This window comes from Watersipora subatra, chromosome 4, assembly GCF_963576615.1.
Source record: "Watersipora subatra chromosome 4, tzWatSuba1.1, whole genome shotgun sequence".
NCBI classification, from domain to species: Eukaryota; Metazoa; Bryozoa; class Gymnolaemata; order Cheilostomatida; family Watersiporidae; genus Watersipora; species Watersipora subatra.
Genome location: NC_088711.1, coordinates 7228561 through 7246368, shown reverse-complemented (window position 1 = coordinate 7246368; position 17808 = coordinate 7228561). Strand labels below are relative to the sequence as shown.

General features: G+C 36.7%; 2 protein-coding genes across 2 annotated transcripts in view; one reads left to right on the top strand and one right to left on the bottom strand.

The window, feature by feature from the left end:
• Nucleotides 1-2028, top strand: part of LOC137393253 (L-proline trans-4-hydroxylase-like) — a 12313-nt gene extending 10285 nt beyond the window's left edge. Inside the window, exons 6-8 of the mRNA XM_068079714.1 lie at nt 169-335; nt 1142-1256; nt 1536-2028. Coding sequence (XP_067935815.1) covers nt 169-335; nt 1142-1256; nt 1536-1655 — 402 coding nt within the window. The 3' untranslated portion in view covers nt 1656-2028. The remainder of the gene's footprint in view (nt 1-168; nt 336-1141; nt 1257-1535) is intronic.
• A 10277-nt stretch (nt 2029-12305) lies between these two features.
• On the bottom strand, nt 12306-14419 carry LOC137393751 (docking protein 1-like). The gene is made up of 3 exons (XM_068080438.1): nt 14252-14419; nt 13647-13859; nt 12306-13017 (listed from the first exon to the last, which is right to left on the bottom strand). Exons 1-3 carry the CDS (start codon nt 14352-14354, stop codon nt 12449-12451), a joined length of 885 nt encoding a protein of 294 aa, XP_067936539.1. The 5' UTR covers nt 14355-14419; the 3' UTR covers nt 12306-12448.
• Between the last annotated feature and the right edge of the window lie 3389 nt (nt 14420-17808).

Below are 17808 nucleotides of genomic sequence, written 5' to 3'. Positions count from 1 at the left end.
ACCTTGATTTCAGTTGGAACAGCCCAATAAAAAGACTCAACTCCATAATAAACTCATTAACAGTAACAATCACTGTAGCCATAAAACATGTCGTTTCAAGCACTCACAAACGCATTATATTTAGAGCATATAATATAGTACATGATGAGTGGTATTCGCTGCCCCCAGGTAATTCCCAAATCACACAAGGCAGGCAGAATAGAGCATGTGCGGGTGGGTGACCAGGCAGGAGCTGACATGGAGAGAGTTGAGCAGCTGCAAGATGCCCTTGGACTTCATCACGTAGAGATGAAAGCTGGAGACGGCCTCTTCTTCCATTCAAACATACTGCATAGGTGAAGAGCTATCTAGAATTGACCCTGCATAAGATTTATTTGAAATTGTCCTCACCTGACAGCTTGCTGTTTACTGAAGTCAGCATGTTTGTAGCCACTTACTTTTTTAAAAACAGAGTTTTTAACAGTTTTTAAAACGATTTTTTAAAACATTCTTTTTTTTTACATTTTAACATTTGTACTGAGCTCTTGAAACATAATAAGCCAATGCAAAGGTCAACATGGAAATTGGTTCATCTTTTTTTTTGACATGGCGTGACAACTCACAATAAAGTTTACAAGATAATATCTATCTTGCCTGAAGAGTGTTTTTGTGTGTATTGTATCTACAGAGTGAGTGTATACTGCAGGTTGGCAAGGTGAACTGAAATCCTGATTATGAACATCAACGTCTTTTGAACATTTGTTTGCTTGAAAAATTGTTGTTGGCTTGTGAGCTGGTCTAAAACTGTAAGGCTTGCTTGAGTTTGGGTCACACCCAATGTTATATGCTGACTTGATACTCAGTAAATGGACATTTTAGTTGTAGACTGTGGCCATAACAACTCTCAATGTGTATAGTTATTGCTAACATATAATAGCCGCGTGACACATTTGTATACACCTGTCAAGTATGGTACAAGAACTACAAGAACTTTATAACCTTTAGACGCTATGTGGACAATGGCCCATCATGAAATGGGAATCACGGTCTATCTTTATTATGTGGATCATAGTCCATTCATGTCACGAAACTCATCCATTCGTACATAGACCATTGTCCATCTCTGTAATTTGATCTCCTTACTGAATATATAATTTTACAGGAGTGAGCAGAATCACAGCGACAGACGACGATGGGCATATCTGATAGCTTATAACACTAAAAGTAACAACCCAGTCATAAAGCATCATCATCCACAGTACACTCCTCTGCACATGGTTTGTCTTCTCTTACTCACCGGTATATCTCACGCATGCTGCCTCTCAATGAGAGGCTAAATACACTTACCACTATCCACCCTTGTTATTCTATTCAAAAATGTAAGCTGGAAGTATCATGCAAGGGAATAGCAAAGGTCATATTAGTTTTTCTTGGAAAATAGTATTTAGCATTTAATAATGTAAATATTTTGGTACTCTGATATCAATTCTTTTACTTTACTTATGCAGAGTGCTGCTACTGCTTAGTAACTAGAACTATATCCCTTTGTATTTTAGTTACCTAATGCAGTGATAAAACAGAGTCAAGTTGCAGCCATGGCTAAAGAGATTCAAAGAAACAGAAACTTCTTTGCAGGACCTGAAGTTGATAATAGCTTGCCAGAAACTCGAAGATAAGTTTAGGATAGCCCTATGAAAGCTCTGGAATAGCTCTATAATAACTTTATGGTAGCTCTAGAATAGCTCTATGATAGCTCTAAGATAGTTCTACAATCGCACTCTAATAGCTCTAGATTAGCTCTAAGATAGCTCTATTTTAGCTCTATGATAGCTCTTTAGTGAGAGGTATTTGGTGCCTCACATACCCACTGTATATGCTAACCAATAGATGTAGGGCTAAAAACTGGTTTGGCTTTTTGCACAACTTGTCATCCTATGAATACAGTAAATACATACATAGTATTCAATATGTTATACTAGCCTTTTCATGCAAATTCATTTTTAATAAACACAGCACATACATAAGTGATTAGCACTATGCTCCCTTTTTGGTGTGTCGAGATGGTGAGCTTAATGGGTCAAGGTGACATTTGCTTTCTTGTGCACTAGCTATTTTCTGACAGACAGATTTACGAGGTTATTCAGGAAAATCATAACAATTGCAGAGTGATGGGTATAAATGTTGGCTTAAAATAGATGCAAATCCTAATAAACCATCATGAGTCTGCAAAACTTCTATGAGGAAATCTACATGATTACACATCAAGAACATAATGATAACTAGCTGGTTGATAGACTCAAGTGAGTTGGTTTTGTAACAGTTAATAAAGCGTGAATGCTTGTCTTCCTTATAAATGTACAGAGTCTTCTCTTATACATCTCTACTTCTCTTATACATCTCTACTTCTCTTATACATCTCTACTTCTCTTATACATCTCTACTCCTCTTATACATCTCTACTTCTCTTATACATCTCTACTTCTCTTATACATCTCTACTTCTCTTATACTTCTCTACTTCTCTTATACATCTCTACTCCTCTTATACATCTCTACTCCTCTTATACATCTCTACTTCTCTTATACATCTCTACTTCTCTTATACATCTCTACTTCTCTTATACATCTCTACTCCTCTTATACATCTCTACTTCTCTTATACTTCTCTACTTCTCTTATACATCTCTACTCCTCTTATACATCTCTACTTCTCTTATACATCTCTACTTCTCTTATACATCTCTACTCCTCTTATACATCTCTACTTCTCTTATACTTCTCTTATACATCTCTACTTCTCTTATACATCTCTACTCCTCTTATACATCTCTACTCCTCTTATACATCTCTACTTCTCTTATACATCTCTACTTCTCTTATACATCTCTACTTCTCTTATACATCTCTACTTCTCTTATACATCTCTACTCCTCTTATACATCTCTACTTCTCTTATACTTCTCTTATACATCTCTACTTCTCTTATACATCTCTACTCCTCTTATACATCTCTACTCCTCTTATACATCTCTACTTCTCTTATACATCTCTACTTCTCTTATACTTCTCTACTTCTCTTATACATCTCTACTTTTCTTATACATCTCTACTTCTCTTATACATCTCTACTTCTCTTATACTTCTCTACTTCTCTTATACATCTCTACTTCTCTTATACTTCTCTACTTCTCGTATACATCTCTACTTTTCTTATACATCTCTACTTCTCTTATACATCTCTACTTTTCTTATACATCTCTACTTCTCTTATACATCTCTACTTCTCTTATACATCTCTACTCCTCTTATACATCTCTACTTCTCTTATACATCTCTACTTCTCTTATACATCTCTACTTCTCTTATACATCTCTACTTCTCTTATACATCTCTACTTCTCTTATACATCTCTACTTCTCTTATACATCTCTACTTCTCTTATACATCTCTACTTCTCTTATACATCTCTACTTTTCTTATACATCTCTACTCCTCTTATACATCTCTACTTCTCTTATACATCTCTACTTCTCTTATACATCTCTACTTCTCTTATACATCTCTACTTCTCTTATACATCTCTACTCCTCTTATACATCTCTACTTCTCTTATACATCTCTACTTCTCTTATACATCTCTACTTCTCTTATACATCTCTACTCCTCTTATACATCTCTACTTCTCTTATACATCTCTACTTCTCTTATACATCTCTACTTCTCTTATACATCTCTACTTCTCTTATACATCTCTACTTCTCTTATACATCTCTACTCCTCTTATACATCTCTACTTCTCTTATACATCTCTACTCCTCTTATACATCTCTACTTCTCTTATACATCTCTACTTCTCATATACATCTCTACTCCTCTTATACATCTCTACTTCTCTTATACATCTCTACTTCTCTTATACATCTCTACTTCTCTTATACATCTCTACTTCTCTTATACATCTCTACTCCTCTTATACATCTCTACTTCTCTTATACATCTCTACTCCTCTTATACATCTCTACTTCTCTTATACATCTCTACTCCTCTTATACATCTCTACTTCTCTTATACATCTCTACTCCTCTTATACATCTCTACTTCTCTTATACTTCTCTACTTCTCTTATACATCTCTACTTCTCTTATACATCTCTACTCCTCTTATACATCTCTACTTCTCTTATACATCTCTACTCCTCTTATACATCTCTACTTCTCTTATACATCTCTACTTCTCTTATACATCTCTACTTCTCTTATACATCTCTACTTCTCTTATACATCTCTACTTCTCTTATACTTCTCTTATACATCTCTACTTTTCATATACATCTCTACTTCTCTTATACATCTCTACTTCTCTTATACATCTCTACTTCTCTTATACTTCTCTTATACATCTCTACTTTTCATATACATCTCTACTTCTCTTATACATCTCTACTTCTCTTATACATCTCTACTTCTCTTATACTTCTCTACTTTTCTTATACATCTCTACTTATCTTATACATCTCTACTTCTCTTATACATCTCTACTTATCTTATACTTCTCTACTTCTCTTATACATCTCTACTTCTCTTATACATCTCTACTTCTCTTATACATCTCTACTCCTCTTATACATCTCTACTTCTCTTATACATCTCTACTTCTCTTATACTTCTCTACTTCTCTTATACATCTCTACTCCTCTTATACATCTCTACTCCTCTTATACATCTCTACTTCTCTTATACATCTCTACTTCTCTTATACATCTCTACTTCTCTTATACATCTCTACTCCTCTTATACATCTCTACTTCTCTTATACATCTCTACTTCTCTTATACTTCTCTACTTCTCTTATACATCTCTACTCCTCTTATACATCTCTACTTCTCTTATACATCTCTACTTCTCTTATACTTCTCTACTTCTCTTATACATCTCTACTTATCTTATACATCTCTACTTCTCTTATACATCTCTACTTCTCTTATACATCTCTACTTCTCTTATACATCTCTACTTTTTTAATAAACCTCTACTTTTTTTATACATCTCAAATAGATGAATGTTATGATGTGTATTTAGTATTTGCATTGGCTCAACAAGAATGTTTATCAGATGCACAGACTGCCTTGTGAATCAGTATTAGAGCACAAATCAATATAATCATACCAGATCAATTATAATCTAGTTGATTACAACCTCTCTGGTATGCTTTTCATCATGAGTTGGTAGTTTAATCAGTTGGCTCATACAAGCCCTAGTGCATTGGCCAATATCTACAGCTCTTTTCAATTATTAATATTTCATTGACTCACTGGGGTGTTTTATTCACAAACTACAGACATATTCAGGTGAAATTAATTAATTTAAATTCATTCTTTTTTGTCAGTGATATTTGTCAAGCCTACTCAACTTATGAGAAACATCTGCTGCAGTGTGATTATGCAAACAAGAATCACTTCTTCGTTTTCGACTCACTATTTCCTTAATCTACACATGATATTACATGTTCTACATCTGACTGTCTGTCGACAATGACTTGCATCTTAGCGATGCTTGGATTAGGCAGTATAGTAGAGAAGAGGTGACGCAGTTCTCAGTATCTACCGTTTCTGGAACTGTCAGATGAACTTTAAGGGAAGTATTTCGTAATACGTCCAGACTGACAGAGCCAGGTAGCCATTTCACTTGCCCAGTGTGTGGAAGACAGAGGTGGATCTTTAACATTCTCACTATGGCAGTGTAGTATATGGGGTCTCCAAATTACGATCTAGATCTAAAAGACCCAGCAATTTAAAGTTGAAAGCTCGCTGAGAGCTTTTTTTCAGATTGGCATTAAGCAGGACTGGAACCACCAACATCATGGTTAACAGTCAAAGATGCTACAACTAGCCCACCCTGACATTTTTCGCCGTGTTACCGAGACAAACTGACAGTCTGGTACAGCTCGCACATGTACTACATACAACAATAATAATATGCATAACAATAATTATGCTACATATCGACCCTTGAGATTAATATATGTTGGTGAAAGAACAACAGAATATGTATGCATGTGTATAACTTTTTATTGGCATCGGTAATCATAAAAACAATGTTTTCCTTGACATGCTGAAAGGAGGACAAAATGAAAAGACAAAATCAAGAATTATTGATTACAATAGATTATTGAATAATCTATTCAAAATACATAGTAAAGATTGAATAACAGATAACAGTTATTATATATTATTACCAAATTTTTAGTACTGAAACTGGTACATAATAACCACAGTAGCAGATGTCAATCTTCACCAATTGGAATGGCCTGGTGATTACTCATACCAATCAGAGAAATTAATATTGTCTCTGATTAAAATAAGCTAAGGCCTACTATATTACTATGATATGACGCGGGTCATAGCATAACATCACGAGAAGCTGTTCGCTCACATTATTAAACTGGCTAATAGCGAGCAACTCTCACTACTTTTTATTGTTTATAAGACAAAACACTTTTCTCATGATATGTAGTTTGAAAGTTAGAATGGCAAATGTTGTTATACATTAAACACAAACCAACTTTCTGTCCAAAGCATTCTATTACCCGAGCAACGCTGGGTGGCACAGCTAGTATTGTATATTTCTCAAAGTATGTTCATGGATATGTTTGTAGGATTGATTTTCCGGCTATAGGTCTTAAAATTTTGGAATAAAGTTTCCGTACCGAAGAAGATTCGATTGTCTGACCCTGCCATTCACCAGTCTGATACCCTAACCACTAGACTACAGGAATCGAATTGCTAACAAGCCAATATAAGTCATTATATGAGAGCAAATACCTAACTGCTTTGCGTACGACAGGGTCATAGCATAATATCACGAGAAGCTGTTCGCTCACATTATTAAACGTACTAGCTATAATAGCGCGCAGGCCAACAGCAAAAACTCTCACTACTTCTCATAGTTTATCAGACAAAACGCTTTTAGCATGATATGTAGTTTGATAGTTAGAATGGCAAATGTTGTTATATGTTAAATAAAAATCCATTTTCTGTCCAAAGGCTTTTTTATTACCCGGGCAATGTTGGGTAGCACAGCTAGTATTAATCTATAATCCGGTAATCTACAAGACTTTTAGAAGAGTTATACAATCTTGTAGTCACACTTAGAAATGATGGAGTTGTGAAGATAGCCCACCACTGTCATTTGTTCGCTAGTTTACAGCTGCATATGAATTGTTTTAAATCCGAATAAATTTAAAATCAACAAATTTATGGTTAGATTATTTAGCAGTAGTTCCATTTATTTGCCAGGCATTTTTATTAACTGCTCCAAAACCTATTGATCATTCAAGCATCAAGGTATTTGCTTTTGTCGCAGTTCAGTTCACACAGAGGTTAGTGAAAATAACTTTGATGATTTATGCAGATTCGGCAATAGAGGCAACCTCAATGAATGTTACTCATAGAATTAATCGTGCCCATTTTAATACAGAGGCAGCGGTACAACTCATGAGTCATAATGAGTCATGCCATAAACCGTATTAGCACACGCTAGTGAGTCATATTATAAACATTAGAGGATAATATGCTGAATTTATAGAATCAATTTATACTAACAATTACTTGTACTAGCAGTCATCGTTTGTCTCATTTGTAAAGAGTAGAAAGTTCCAGATGAATAGCTTATGAATTTGATATGCTTGATAAACTCTAGTAAATGAGGATGGGCAGCACGCTCTCCCCTTGATGATTCATCTCCCCTTGATGATTCATCTCCCCTTGATGATTCATCTCCCCTTGATGATTCATCTCCCCTTGATGATTCATCTCCCCTTGATGATTCATTCGAGATTGTGTCGAGATTTAACATGCTTTGGTCAGAACACTTGCAAAGGTTATACAGCACCCATTGGGTAGAGCACTTTGCATAGGTGTCACAACACACATTGGGTAGAGTTCTTGCATAAGTGTCACAACACACATTGGTCAATGTACTTACGTAGGTGTCACAACACATATTGGACAGAGCACTTGCATAGGTGTCACAACACACATTGGACAGAGCACTTGCATAGGTGTCACAACACACACTGGGTAAAGCACTTGCATAGGTGTCACAACACACATTGGGTAGAGCACTTGCATAGGTGTCACAACACACATTGGGTAGAGCCCTTGCATAGGTGTCACAACACACATTGGTCAGAGCCCTTGCATAGGTGTCACAACACACATTGGGTAGAGCACTTGCATAGGTGTCACAACACACATTGGGTAGAGCACTTGCATAGGTGTCACAACACACATTGGGTAGAGTACTTGCATAGGTGTCACAACACACATTGGTCAGAGCACTTGCATAGGTGTCACAACACACATTGGGTAGAGTACTTGCATAGGTGTCACAACACACATTGGTCAGAGCACTTGCATAGGTGTCACAACACACATTGGGTAGAGCCCTTGCATAGGTGTCACAACACACATTGGTCAGAGCCCTTGCATAGGTGTCACAACACACATTGGGTAGAGCACTTGCATAGGTGTCACAACACACATTGGGTAGAGCACTTGCATAGGTGTCACAACACACATTGGGTAGAGCACTTGCATAGGTGTCACAACACACATTGGTCAGAGCACTTGCATAGGTGTCACAACACACATTGGGTAGAGCACTTGCATAGGTGTCACAACACACATTGGGTAGAGCACTTGCATAGGTGTCACAACACACATTGGTCAGAGCACTTGCATAGGTGTCACAACACACATTGGTCAGAGCCCTTGCATAGGTGGCACAACACACATTGGGTAGAGCAAACATTTGCATACAAAGTTACAAAATTTACATACAAGCATACAAATTTGTTTGTAAACAAACCAGTTTTAGTATTATTCAAAGCCTACGCGCGCACCTGGTGTGTGACGAGTCACTTGCACTATGGTACACTTATATGAGGCTCCCTGAGTCTATTAACTCCTACAGCACCCACTAGCTATAGAACCTTCCGGACATACATGATCTGTGATGAGTCAAATACTTGAAAGTACTGTGTCTATTCGATATACAACCATATCACTAGCATTTAGGCTAACTTTTTGTTGTCATAGAAATTATTTATTGTATAGTATCATAAATGTTCCATAGTATAAACCTGAATACAGCAACAAATATTATGTTCGTAGAATGAAAATACACTTGTTAATTAACATAATAACGAATATACTATGTATATACAATAATAACTTTACTTTACATAATAATAACAATTATATTATGCATAATAATAATTAAGCTACATTTTGAAATACTAATTTTACCACACATAATAGGGTAACTTACAATACACAAACCTATATAAACATACGATACATAATTCTAATGGTCCTAGATTAAGCATTTTGTCACAATCATCACAAGAACGGTCAATAATAATATATTTGAGATGACGCGAACATGCAACAGCTGTGATGCCTGGCCTTCAAGCTTCTCCAGCACCCATGTAACGATTGGCTCTTGTGAACAGCTCCACAAATCAGTGCCATTAATGTTGACAGGATAAAAATGGTTCTTTGTCAGATGACGATCACCTAGAATATTATAGAATTCCTCTGACCTCCTCCAGAAGCGTCGCCGTGTGGTTATAAGCTAACAGGAAAACTAATAAATCATTCTGGTATTAAATCTATTTATTATTGGCATAGTTTATGTTCAAAACCAAATAGCGAGCTCTATGTTCAATAGTCAACAGTGACACGAGTGACTTGAATTTGGCTGTACATCGTCAAATAAAGTCCTGTTTCAAAAAAGTTTTAAAAGCCACTCGTATTTTTTGCCGCCAGGTGCTTATGAGTAACTCTCAGGGCATTCCCATACCGTAATGTATAGTGCTTGAAAGACCATTGGCCTCACTAGGATCGAATTGCCTGACCAAAGCCTCCATTCCGGGTATCGTGTCCTGGCAAGGACACTCGCTCCCAATAGTTACTTATAAACTAAGGAGAAACAGCACAAATCTCTTTTTGCCACAGGCAGTCCACTGCTGGTAACCCTCTTCTTGGGCAGGCTTGAAAGGCACTTCCCTACAGAAATGTTTTTTTCACATACTACCCTCACTGGTTCAATCTGGCTCACTTCCAAGTCATATATGTAAAAATGGTACTATTTGTGAATACTGTTTTAGGCAGGCAGTACAGCATTCCTTCGACGACAGCCCATTGGCTAGTCCAGTTTGCGATCACAGATGAGCCTGCATGTCAGATGCCGAGGTTTACAATTATTGCGTTCACAAAATAGTCGAGCAGGATTTAAATTTTTTTTTGGAAAATCTTTGGGTGTGAGCTTACCACTTCCTCTTTTCCTTAGTTAGGAGCAACCATTATTCATATTGTTGACAGCGACTGTATTTCATAGAGGCAAATGAGAGATGAAAAGGGAGCCTCCTGACCCAGTGCTCATCAACTAAAAGTATATTTAGTATATATCAGATTTTAGCTATTTAGATGTCAGTCGAATAGATCTCGCTGCCATATTTTTAGTGTAGATGTCAATCAAATAGATATCGCTGCTATATTTTTAGATGTCAGTCGAATAGATATCGCTGTCATATTTTTAGCTGTCAGTTGAATAGATATCGCTGCCATATTTTTAGATGTCAGTCGAATAGATATTGCTGCCATATTTTTAGAGCTTAACGGCTTCCAAAAAACATAGGATGGTTCGATTCGAAATTGCAAATAGACAAGTCGCTAAGTATCACAATATTATAACTTAAAAAAGAAACTGTTTTGTATTTGTGAAACATTTATTTCTTGAATGCTTGTGTGCGGTGAAGGTCATACAATGAGCTTATCATAAGACTGGAAGGTAGATGCATTCTAGTTGCAGTATCGCTCATTCTGAAAATCATCAGGTGTGTGATAAATCGCCATTAGACGATTATATACTTTATACGATTGACGAGATCTCTTTAAATTTTTAAGGTAGACGATTTAAAAATCCCTACCAACTGATTGAATCGCTACATCGTGAAGCTCTACATAGTTCTCTAATAGCTCAGGACATTTGTGAGCTAAGACTATCTCTGCAGTAGGCTGAAAGCAGCATTGTTTATGTACACAATCTAACTAGGTATGTAATGTAGCCCAAGGTAGCCCGAGGTAGCGGAGAGCTTCATTAAAACAGCAAACTTGCTAGCATTCCTAGGTCACCAGTCAGCAGGGCTATACTTCGAAGAGACTGTCTCAACTCAGTGAGTTGTGGAGCCCAGTCTATCCCATATGTATACTCAGAGTTCCTTGTATAAGTCTGGAAGTGCCTAACATTTTTCGTCAAAGTGATTTCGGTACATACGGCTAGGGCTAAGAAAGGTCTCAGACTCGCATATGCTATCATCATATGACGTTAAAACTGGAAGCCATGCTTGTGAGTTATTGCACGCATCATAAGTTGTTTATGAAACGATAGATGTGTTCATTCTATGGGACTGAATCACCATCTCATTTAACCAACTTCCGCAAGTTTATAGTGGAGAGTGGAGGTGTAACCACTGTTTCTGTTAGCCTACACTCTACTCCTGTACTCTCTACGCCTACACAATATAATATACTTTTATCATGTATGCAGGTTTAGGTACTTCCTAGTTCACACAGGAAATCTGACTAAATATGTTTTGTTTAGACTTGTAAATATGCCTAGTCTCTGATACCCGTGAAGGTTTTAGGGATGGCTGTAATTCTGACTGCCATGTTAGTTGTCTCCATGGTGACCTGATAACACCTAACGATGCGAAACCAAATTTTTTTAACAACAAAATTCGGCCCTTGAGCCAGGCATTACCAAAATATATCATTGCCTTATAAAACATAGAGTTAGTTGTAACACTTCGATGTGTGCTCATCATGGCTGATACACTGTCAATATAAAACTGACTTGCTGTCAATGGCGAACTGACTTGCTGTCGATCATGAGCTGACATGCTGTCAATCATGAACTGACTCGCTGTGAATCAAGAGCTGGCTTGGTGTCGATCAAGAACTGACTCGCTGTCTATCAGGAACTGACCAAGGTTGAGGCTCGCTTAAAAAAGTTATTAAGCAAGCCTAAACCTAAATATCTATCCTGTTCATCTCATCACAGTTTTACTATTGGCTACAGGTTACACCTAAAGCAACAAGTATCTCCCTGCTGACTGACACTCATAGCTCAGCTATAATCATACCGATATCTTGGTCTGGAGTTGAAGTAGATATTGCTGCAGCAATGGCTGCCGCTCTGAGAAAACAGATCTTTGGAGCAAATGTGACATATAAACATTACTTGTTCTATTGCAGATTTCAAGTGAAGGAAAGGGTAGGAGTTTGTATTGCATATAATGCTAGGCATTTATGTACAAGAATAAAGTTTTATCAAAATGAATGATTGTTGCGTGTATAAATAAAATATCATCTGTCAATACAAAAACCAAAAATATGTCTTTACAGGTTATCGCAGAGAGTTGCGATCTACTACGCTGTAATTTTGTCCGATTGCTGATCTTCTGTTATTTGATTCGTCACAGAGAACTGAGTAAATGGTGTCATCTGTCATACTCTCTTCACTTGACGAGCTCGCGCTCGACAGCGAATGCTGCGCTTTGGTTTTGCTTCCCTGTTTCTGTATGATAAAGTTGTTAAAAAAAGATGGTGACTTAGTTTGTGCTTCTAAAGGTGTCTCTTCCTCTATAGCTATCTCCTCATAGCAGTTGGTCTGTCTAGGGAGCCGAGGCCGCATGCCCGTGCTACTTGACACGGGACGAGATGTCTCGGTGTCACAAGAGTCTAAGCTCTTAGTTCCCTTGTTACGCCTGAAAAGAGATTTCAAAGTTTCGTCTTTATAGTTTCTGGGAGGTAGGTCTGGAGTGGATGTCTCGTCCTCTGACGAGCCTTCGTCGAATGAGCTACCAGCCGTGTGGTTGGCCAGCTTCTCGCGGATAATGTCAAATCTTTTTCTGACTTGCGTAAAGATTTGCTCTCCAACTCCGTCATCAGTGATTAGAGAAAAGAGACCAGCACCTGGAAAAGACGAAAGCCAGCTATTATATACGTACTTAACTAGTTGACCTAGCAACTAGCTACGCACGATCATTAATATTAATCAGGAGCGTATCGATGAGTGACACCAGCTATGCATCGCGAGAAACCAAACATGTCATGTTATTATTCACATATTGCACTCCATTAATTCTCATCACTACACAAGTAGAGCTGACCAGTTTTCTACACAACAACAACTCTGAAGACTGCAAATATGTTCGCAATTCATGAATTACGAACATATGTTCCAGTCATAACCACCAAAGTCACTCACTTCTTCAAGGCTTCATGTGTATGAGTACCGATTTCATCATTGCCTAAGTCCTTACCTACTTGATACCTGGAAACATTCAAGATCTGAAGCTATTCACAGTACTCAACCACTGATTTGCTGAATGCTGCATTACAACTTCATCGACTTGGAAGAAGCTCTATTTAATATGCTGCATTACAACTTCATCGGCTTGGAAGAAGCTCTATTTAATTTTTGAGAGGTTGCCAACATTTTATCAGCAAATAAAATGCTTGCTCGCGAAGACTAATCCAGGTTTGTGCTGCCAATTATCAGCCAAACTCTAGTCAGTTAATCAGCTGGCTGAGCGTCTTACCTGATGCGCATTTTCTGCCGGCTTCAAATTGGAAGTTTTTTGAAGTCCGACCATAGCGGCGTATGTACTGGTATGGCCAGGAATAGAGCACCTGCTTCTTCTCTATGTTTTGTATGGAAATGTCACAGCTGTTCACGGACAGTTCGTATAGCCCTGCCAGCTCACATCTGCGTGCCTGTTCGTTTTCGACAACGACGATTGGAAAGACATGAGCTACAACAAACAGAGCAAAACAAATGGATAAAAATCAACTTGAAACTTTAAAATTTTGAAATATAAGTTCATTGGAAGCTTTGGGGAGGCAACAAGAGATAAAAGTAAAGTTACTTTTTGTTTCCTTGAACCAATCAAAATAGAATGAATTTGTGGCAAGAAGCCAGCAATGTTTTCAGGCGTTTCAGAGATAAACAGTGCCTTGAAATTTTATCACATTTCAAAGAAAATATAATAATATAAAGTAACAATACAATATATAATAATATAAACTAGTATAAATCAATGACATGGCACACGATTGATGTGATTTCTGAGACGGCTACTGAGAAGGCCAACAGGCAACTAAAGTCATCTCAGAGCAAAAACTGTGAAAAGTATAGTAAACTAACCTCTCTTTGTCTGGCTGTATACATCCTCGTTCTCTATCTTCCTCCTCAGCTGTTTCGCGGTCTTCAAAGTTGCAGTACGATTAAAAGCTTGCTGTAGTAACATATTGCTGTAGTAACTTATGCGTCTGATGTAGATAGTGCTTGACTCTCAACTGCTATCAGAATGGTGAGATTTGCATAGATATTGTTCATGCGTGTCATACTCTTGTAACGTAACCAGTTGCCATGATACACTGCGCATGACCGAAGGATCTACCTCTGATTCATAGCTCTCTAACGGTTACACTGTACTGTAGTTACACGCCTAATAGCTCGGCTTACCCTTGCGCTATAAATAGAATATTATGTCACCAATTAGTTAGGCTCTTAGCGTTGTAGTTGTTTATCATAGGAGGCGCGCTGAAGCGTAAGCTTGACGTTAAAATTGTCATTATAGCAAGTTAGCAGCAGCTTACAGTAGCTTGTTTACATCATGTCAAGTGTGAGCTATTGTAATGTTCATTCTGTTTTCTCTTAGTCATATCGGACGCACGAAAACTTCAACAAATCATATAAGATTCATTTTAATGATTAAAATGTTTTCGAAATTAATTTACTGAGTTTGCTGGCATATTTTTTTAGAATGTGTGAATAATCGTTACTAAAAGTATTTGTTTACATACACCAACGTGTACATAGGATAATACGCTGTAAAAACTAAGTGTCTCGCTTAGAACGGCTGCTAAGTTCATCTCATCCTATGGTATAATAAAATATGGCTCAGAACGCTAGTTATAGGGACAACTACTTCTTCAGGCTGTGGTTATAAGATTTCCTATACTATTGAATAAAAAACTGATTTTATGTGCAGAACAGGAAACGAGTTCTGACACAAATAGCCTGAGCACTAATTAATAGCTTAAAATAACCTTGAAAGAAATGAAGATGACTCATGAATGTTTAACCAATCTAAGGCTAGTTTCAAGCATCTATTCAAGGTTTCTCGAACATGTAATAAGATTTTCAAGTAATCTCCGTAACTGTGTTTAATGCATGTTGCATCACATGTTTGCTATCTGCAAGTTAAGTTTGCTATCTGCATCTTAAGTTTGCTATCTGCATGTTAAGTTTGCTATATGACTGTTAAGTTTGCTATCTCTGTGTTAAGTTTGCTAAAAGCATCATATTTGTGTAATCTGCATGTCAAGTTTGCTATCTGCATATTAAGTTTGCTATCTGCATGTCAAGTTTGCTATCTGCATGTCAAGTTTGCTATCTGCATGTCAAGTTTGCTATCTGCATGTCAATTTTGTCATTTGCATGTTAAGTAGTTTTAATCACCAGCATTTTTTAAGTTTTCAGCCATCAAAAGACTCTGTGAACCCAAATATTTATTTTATGTCTGCCATATAAATAGGGGTTATGAACTTATGACTGTTAGGTTTGTTCTTTTCTCCCCTTGAATCAACTGATAGTCCGTATGCTCTATTCTCCTAGTGAAGATGTTGACACAAATATCTGATGGTTCAGTTACTCCGATAAAGAATCATTTTTATTTTGAACCCAAAATGTGCTACAAAAAAGATTTTTGACACCTGCTTACTAGAGAAGCATAAAAAAAATTCTACCAAGTACACACTGCAAACAAAAACAGCTACGACAATTGTTAGTATGGATTAGTATGCTAGCATTTGTCAAATTCTAAGTTTTCTTCCCTTGTATAGCAACATCTGATTCACAATATATGCATTGCATTCAAATACGTCCGAATATGCATTGCTAAACGCTATGTAGGCATGTTCAGTATCAATAAAATTTAGTGGTAAAAAGTTAATACTCCAGAAGGCTAGTGAACATATGGCAGCAGATTGATATCAGACTAGTACAAACTTGCAATGTAATAGAAATTTGGTGAATACAACTGTTGCTATACATCTTTAAGGATTGATCCTGATTAGGAAATGTTGCTCAGGAACAAAGTTGACTCTAAAAACTCATTTCTAAAGGTTGCAGTAAGTATTGGTTTGTGGTGATGTTGTTGGTTTGGCTAAATGCAGTGATCAATTATTTCAGATACCAAATTATTTTTTTAAATGGAGAAATTAAAAGTTAGAAAAGCGAATATATACGTTAGAAAAAAAATACACATTTTATAATTTTGCAGTTCATGCTGCAGTAGTGACTTTAATATAGCTCAGACAAGGCCACTGCTATTACTACGTCATCAATGCATAGAATAAGACGTCATGGAGCTAATTGACAAATGTCGATCTTGTGAAACATTTTAGACCAATCAGTTTCGCAATTTTTCCTTTTAGCAAGATCATTCTTTCAGAAAATTGAGCTGCATGCCATCATGGACATGACATATAATGACACAAACAGATCAACAGTCCTACAGAAATACAAAAGCGCCCGGATTCACCAGACAAGTTACTTATAGTCATTTTGTCAAGTGGCACGTAGTAACTATTGAACAAGGATGTTATGCATTCCAATGATGTTTGTATCCTCTAGCATTTCCTTATATCGTAACTTATGAGTTGTATCATAGAAATTGTTGCTTTGAGGTGGAGTTTTTGATTATGTTGCAGAAATATCGTACGGTTGATATGATAGGTACAATAACAAACTATGTTGTAATTTATTGACTGATAGCAGACTGCTCGAGGACCCTATATACACTTTGGATATATAAATAGACCAACAGATTAACAGATAGATAGATACATAGATACATAGATACATAGATACATAGATAGATAGATAGTTAGATAGTTAGATAAATAGTTAGATAGATAGATAGATAGATAGATAGATAGATAGATAGACGGACGGACGGATGGACAGACAGATAGATAGATATGAACTATATTATCACTGGTCAAGGTCAAGGTCGTTCAAAGCAAATTAGACCATGAGACAATAAAATAATAGGGAATAAAGTTATGCGTATTGGAAGAAAAAAATGCTTTTGCACAACAATATTTTACCGTATAATGTGGATTGGCGAAGATGATTGGTGTGTTCTCAAACGGATGTTGTCCAAATAACAAAACTCTTCAAATAAAAGGCATGAAAACACTAAATTCTTTCCAAAGTTAAGTTTTTTATCTAAATATTTCCACCGGGTTGTTTAACCCAAAGGACTGCACAATATAATAGTGATTTTGTATAAAAACCGAGTGATACAACAATTTGTTACAACTAAAAAATGATGACAAAAGTAAGACTACCAGGTCACGGGTTTGAGCCGATGTCCATCATATTGTTTAGTAAAATCGTGATGCAATACTCACAGTGCTTATAAACCAGGTAAATATAGGCGGGGCAGATGAATCCGTTTACTGAACTGATATTAAAGTTCTCTCGACAAAGAAAAAAATCTTCAAATTTATAAAGTAGCAGTTTTTCAAGAACATGATTTTATTAAACTTGGTAACAACCAATGCGCACAATTCAACTATTTGCTTTACGAGCTCATAAATATTCCAAATCACGAATAGGAATTGCGATGTCTAGTGTACACTGCATTATGGGATCAAACTTGCACGTGGGATGTTGTCCCTACTCAGTGA

Bases quoted from the DNA above. Each gene is read 5' to 3' on its own strand.
- LOC137393751 (XM_068080438.1), bottom strand. From the start codon at position 14,354: ATGTTACTACAGCAAGCTTTTAATCGTACTGCAACTTTGAAGACCGCG. The intron at 13,860-14,251 runs GTTAGTTTACTA...TGTTTGTTGTAG, and splicing joins ATACAGCCAGACAAAGAGAG to CTCATGTCTTTCCAATCGTC. The intron at 13,018-13,646 runs GTAAGACGCTCA...CGTCTTTTCCAG, and splicing joins CGGCAGAAAATGCGCATCAG to GTGCTGGTCTCTTTTCTCTA.